This window comes from Primulina tabacum, chromosome 10, assembly GCF_025594145.1.
Source record: "Primulina tabacum isolate GXHZ01 chromosome 10, ASM2559414v2, whole genome shotgun sequence".
In the NCBI taxonomy this organism is placed as follows: Eukaryota; Viridiplantae; Streptophyta; class Magnoliopsida; order Lamiales; family Gesneriaceae; genus Primulina; species Primulina tabacum.
In genome coordinates, this window is record NC_134559.1 from 31,846,138 (window position 1) to 31,852,137 (window position 6,000).

General features: G+C 37.8%; 2 protein-coding genes across 2 annotated transcripts in view; both read left to right on the forward strand.

Annotated features, from left to right (window-relative positions):
- LOC142505032 (uncharacterized) overlaps positions 1-3,511 on the forward strand; it is an 84,827-nt gene extending 81,316 nt beyond the window's left edge. The window contains exons 6-7 of the mRNA XM_075617857.1: positions 3,383-3,443; positions 3,507-3,511. Coding sequence (XP_075473972.1) covers positions 3,383-3,443; positions 3,507-3,511 — 66 coding nt within the window. The remainder of the gene's footprint in view (positions 1-3,382; positions 3,444-3,506) is intronic.
- An 11-nt stretch (positions 3,512-3,522) lies between these two features.
- On the forward strand, positions 3,523-5,787 carry LOC142505034 (uncharacterized). The gene is made up of 3 exons (XM_075617858.1): positions 3,523-3,882; positions 4,003-4,954; positions 5,675-5,787. Exons 1-3 carry the CDS (start codon positions 3,523-3,525, stop codon positions 5,785-5,787), a joined length of 1,425 nt encoding a protein of 474 aa, XP_075473973.1.
- The last annotated feature ends 213 nt before the right edge of the window (positions 5,788-6,000 follow it).

Here is a 6,000-nt window from a genome sequence, read left to right on the forward strand (position 1 = left end):
TCTCTCTTTAATAACATTTCACCCTCTGCTTAAACACATATGGTCAAAAACTCATATATTAACCATTTAACCTTTTGATTGTTTTAGAGGACCTTAAATAGGTCACAATGTTGATCGAGAGTTTCAAAATATTTTGAAGTAAAAACATCTCAAATTTCTCAACCTCAATAGTTTTAAACTGAGGTTTTATATCTTCTTATGTGCATGATAAGGTATTGCACTCAAATATTGGCGATATTTAAAAATGAAACTATATAACTAAGGTGCTTGTGATGTATTGACACTATTATATTGTTCGATTTAACCCATTATCCCAACAAAAATATTGATCTTAATTAAATTACATGAGAAACTATTAAATCTCTCTCATTTTTATAAAGAGTATCGCAATATTGACTGGTTTCATTTATGACAGGTGGTTCATATTCCTTAATAGTAAAATGAGTGTTCATTAAACAAAATTGAAGAATCACATTCGCTCTCACATCTTATAACTATAACCTTGAATATCGAGAATTTCACAATTAATATAAGAATAATTGTGGGGACCCGAACCTAATTCATCTTCTGGATTAAGTGGATTAATTAATTATTCTGGATCTATTTTTTTTTTTTAAATACATAAATGCGCAACATATGATAGTCAATATTCTATAAACATCAAAAGTAAAGTACAAGTCTTGTACAAATACATTTATCTCAAACTAGGATTCAACAACTATACATCAAGTGTTGAAAGCCAATTCTACTTCTAAGTCCGGATCTCCACGCTAATCTTGATCTCTCATACTCTTCTTTACCCTGATCATGTCCCACCTGTTGTCATGCACACATACAAACACAACAACAGTCGAATAACTCCGATGAGAATATACTTCCTAGTATAAACAACGTAAACATGCATTTCATATAAAAGCATATATAAAAGCATATATCAGTTATCAATAGAATGTATTAAATCTTAAAACATGAATCGATATAAAACTGTAAATCACACTCTGTGACTCTTAATCTCTGACTCGACTCTCATCTAGTCCAGGGATCCCGATTTGAATAAAAACGCAACAGTCTCCCACCTACTCTTCCCAGCTAGATGGTGGTACATTCTTATTCCCAGACATTGGCTATCCATATCGAATATATGCAATAGAAGTCGATCTACTCCTAAGCACATCGATATACACCAAAAGTCCAGTGATCTGGCACCTCTGCCAATGACTAGGCACATCTGCCCAAGACTCGTGACTTGGCACCTCTGCCAAAGACTCATCTCATAATGCATGCTTGACTATAAATCAATAGACTAAGCATATTAATCTCAGAAATTACAAATATATCAAAGCAATAACAAATAAGTATGTGGTTTTGGGAAACTCAAGTCGAATCTAACTCGAGCCGTATCTCCCGGTCAACATTGATTTATACCTATCTTTTCTCGGGGTTTGGTTTATCCTGTCTTTGAATCTTCAATACCAATTTTGAATGACATTCGAGAAGTACAATATCAATATACAACCCAACCAATACTAAATATAATCAGAACTCAATTTAATTCTGTTTCGACGGCATAACAGCACAATCTCGATATACCCAGTAATACAATATCAACAGATACCAATCATAACTCGTAATCAATCAACGAAACAATATGATATTCTCAAATCGGTATAATCTCAATCAAATTCAATCTGAAAATGATAACAATTTCATACGGTATCCGTTCTTCAATCTGATTTCGATTATACGATTACCACAATTTCAGGAGCACATAATATAAATCAAATCATGATTCCTTCAATATCATATTTTCAAATCATAGCGAAACATAAGAAAAATTACGTCCTTGTGAAGCCTTTGTCGAGAGGAACACAGAACTCAACTCAGATTGAAAATTGGATGTTCGAATCTTGTGCAAAGTTCAAATTTCAAAAATGAAAACTTGAAAACTCTCTGAAGCTTGTCTCGGTTTCTTTCTTCCAAATTCTGAAAACAATGAATATTTGTTTACATTTAACATGCATGTCAAGCCATGTGTCTTATTCTTTGCACTGCACGTCTCGCGCATATGCGCGACTTTCCTCCGCGCATATGCGCGAGACCTACTGGTCTCTGCGCATCAAAATCTTCTGATAGCGCATATGCGCGAGACCTACTGTCTCGGCACTTGTCAAGTTCACCAGCTCGCGCATATGCGCGCCCTCTTCTCGCGCATATTCGCGTGGTTCTCTGCCATGCTCGCGCATATGCGCGCCTCTTGGTTGCGCATATGCGCGAGGGGTTCTGTCCTCACACATATCTCATGTCTTCTTTTGTCTTTCCCGTCTTTTCCTTTCCGTCTATAATCACATCAATTATCAATTAATCATTTCAGATTACAATAATAAAATCTCGAGCATTACACTGTTGATATTGTATTGATGGGTATATCGAGATTGTGCTGTTATGCCGTCGAAACAGAATTAGATTGAGTTATGATTATATTCAGTATTGGTTGGGTTGTATATTGAAGTTGTACTTCTCGAATGTCATTCCAGATTGGTATTGAAGATTCAAAGACAGGATAAACCAAACTCCGAGAAAAGAAAGGTATAAATCAATGTTGACCGGGAGATACGACTCGAGTTAGATTCGACTTAAATTTCCCAAAACCACATACTTATTTGTTATTGCTTTGATATATTTGCAATTCCTGAGATTGATATGCTTAGTCTATTGATGTTATTATAGTCGGAAAGGATCAGATCGGGAAAGACAAAAGAAGACTTGAATTATGTGCGAGTACTGAACCCTCGTGCATATGCGCGACCGAGCAGGGCGCATATGCAAGCACGGTAGTACAGGTCAACTAATGAGGCTCAAATACAAAAATGAACCTGAATATATGCTATCATATGACATGGTTTAAAGATCATTGTTGTCACGACTTGATATATATGTTCTTTCGACGCATATTGATACGTACAAGTTCCAACTTATTGAGTTTTATAAACTCACGTAGCTCATGTATTACAGGATCAGGTAGTGAAGAGACGTAAGATGCCAGTTCGCCAATGGATGCTTGTGAAGTGCCTCACCTCGACAAGAACCGGGCTTTATTAATGTATAGCTTCTGCATATGTATATGAGAATATGTATATTTATAACAATATGGTGTATGGTTGTGTATGAAAATATGCTTGATGTTGTTGTATATATGGTATTGCCTGGGTTTTTTGTTTAAACAAAATGTAGGGACATCATGTCAAAATTTTTGTAAACCGTCAAATTGATGCCCCTTGTTTGGAATTGCTTCATTAATATAGATATGTCATTCAAACCCTATTTTGATTATGGTAATCATGTCAAGTATAGAGTAAGGGTATGACATTTTATATGGTATCAGAGCCCAAGGTTCTTCGAGAGGGAAGACACTGCACTTCATCCATACTTGGGGAACTCGGCAAGTAAGTATCTTTGAATCCCATAGTTTTTGCTAAGTTATGTGTTTCTACGTGACCTATATGTAGGTTAAGATAAAAGACCATGCCACCTAAACGCAAGGTACATGAAGGAGAGTCATCTAAGGGCAAGGCCCCAGCAGTAGAAGGCAAGGGCAGTGCACCACGACCTGTAGATGATTTTGCTCAACTGCTCCAACAACAAGCGAAAGTCCATGGGGAGCAGATACAACAATTATTTGAGATGAAACGGACTACTCATGAGCAGGCACACGCAGAAGCTATGATACCCAGACAAGGACCTGTTCAAACAGATGTGTATGATCGTTTTCGACGTCTGAATCCTCCGAAATTCATGGGAAGCACCGATCCAGCAGTAGCAAAAGAATGGATTAAATCATTGGAGTCCATCTTCTCCTACCTTCATATGGAGGATGCAAACAAAGTAACGTGTGCCATATTTTTATTAACAAAGCATGCAAGAATATGGTGGGAGAGTGCAAGGGTGGCATTACCTACGATACCATTGAAATGGGAAACTTTCAAAACCGTGTTTGACAACAAGTATTTTAGTAATGATGTACGAGCCAAGAAAGCCAGTGATTTCCTTAATCTGAAGCAAGGAACCATGTCAATGATTGAATACATACAACAATTCGAGGCTGGAGACCAATATTTACCATATATTGTACAAGATGACACCAGTAAGGGCGAACACTTCATGTGGGGACTTCGCTCTGAAATTAAAAGAGATGTACGAATGTCGAAAGTTGCTACATACGGGGAGATAGTGGAAAGAGCACTTATGGCAGAACAGGACGAACAAGACATTGACAGAGACAGGCAACAACGAAGGCAGCAGTACTTTCGGAAGAGCCAAAGAACTGGACAAGGAAAAAAGACCGATAACAGAGGTACTAGACCCGAGGAATCCTGTGGCAAAGGTCCCCCTCCACGTAAACAATACGACAGACCACCTTGTCCTAAATGTGGCAAACTTCACGGCGGGGAATGTATGCAAGGTTCCATTGTTCGTTATCGTTGTAAAAAGCCAGGGCATCTTGCTAGGAATTGTCCAGGGAGTTTTGAGAAAGTAAAGGGTCCCCTTTTCTCCATGACTAAAGAGGAAGTGGATGCGGATACATCTATGATCACTGGTATGTTCTTGATTTCTGGTATCACTGCTATTGTTTTACTAGGTTCACAAGCCACGCATTCTTTTATTTCGGAATTGTTTGTAACGAGACTGGGCATTACAGCAAGTACAACAGAGACACAACTCGCCATAGCCTTATCTTTCGGGCAAGAATTACAGACATATCAGATTGTGCGAGGGTGTCCAATATATGTCCAAGGCCATCAGATGTATGCTGAATTGATAGTTTTGAAAATGACCGATTTTGATGTGATATTGGGAATGGATTGGCTCTCGAAGTACATAGTTACTATTGATTGTGACATAAAAATGATCAATTTTGCACCAGTGGGGGCTGAACCATTCATAGTAGCAAGTGCAGGTATATCCTTACCTTTTCGGATAATCTCTTGTATGAAGGCTTGTAAATTACTACAGAAGGGGTGTCAAGGATATTTAGCATCTGAGTTAACTATTGATCCACCTGTTCGTGAATTAAAAGATACAGATGTTGTTTGTGAATTTCCAGAGGTATTTCCTGATGATGTAACAAGCTTACCCCCAGATAGAGAGATCGAATTTGTAATTGATGTTGTGGCAAGAACTCATCCGATCTCAAAAGCTCCTTATCGATTAGCTCCTACAGAAATGAAAGAATTGAAAGAACAGTTACAGGAGTTGCTTGATAAAGGGTTTATTAGACCGAGCTTTTCACCGTGGGATGCACCAGTTTTGTTTGTGAAGAAGAAAGACGGTACCCTTCGTCTGTGTATTGATTATAGGGAGTTGAACAAGGTGACAATCAAAAATAAATATCCACTCCCCAGAATTGATGATTTGTTTGATCAATTACAAGGAGCTGCCATCTTTTCGAAGATTGATTTACGATCAGGCTATCATCAACTAAAAGTGAAATCAGATGATATCTCAAAGACTGCCTTTCGAACCAGGTACGAGCATTATGAATTTCTTGTAATGCCATTTGGAGTAACAAATGCACCAGCTGCTTTCATGGATTTAATGAATAGAATTTTCAAGCCATTTCTAGACAAGTTCGTGATTGTGTTTATAGATGATATTCTCATCTACTCACGAACTGTAGAGGAGCATCGAGAACATCTGGAATTAGTTTTGCAAATAGCATTCTTGGGCCATATCATTTCAAAAGAAGGCATATCAGTGGATCCAAGCAAGATTGAAGCTGTTAATAACTAGCTACGACCTACCACTGTTACCCAGGTACGTAGTTTTCTTGGGTTAGCTGGTTATTACCGTCGGTTTATAGCGGGATTTTCTAAGATAGCATTGCCTTTGACTGCTTTAACACGAAAGAATGTGAAATTTGTATGGAACGAAGCATGTGATCACAATTTCCAAGAGTTAAAGGCAAAATTGACATCAGCACCAGTCCTTGCTATACCAGAAGGA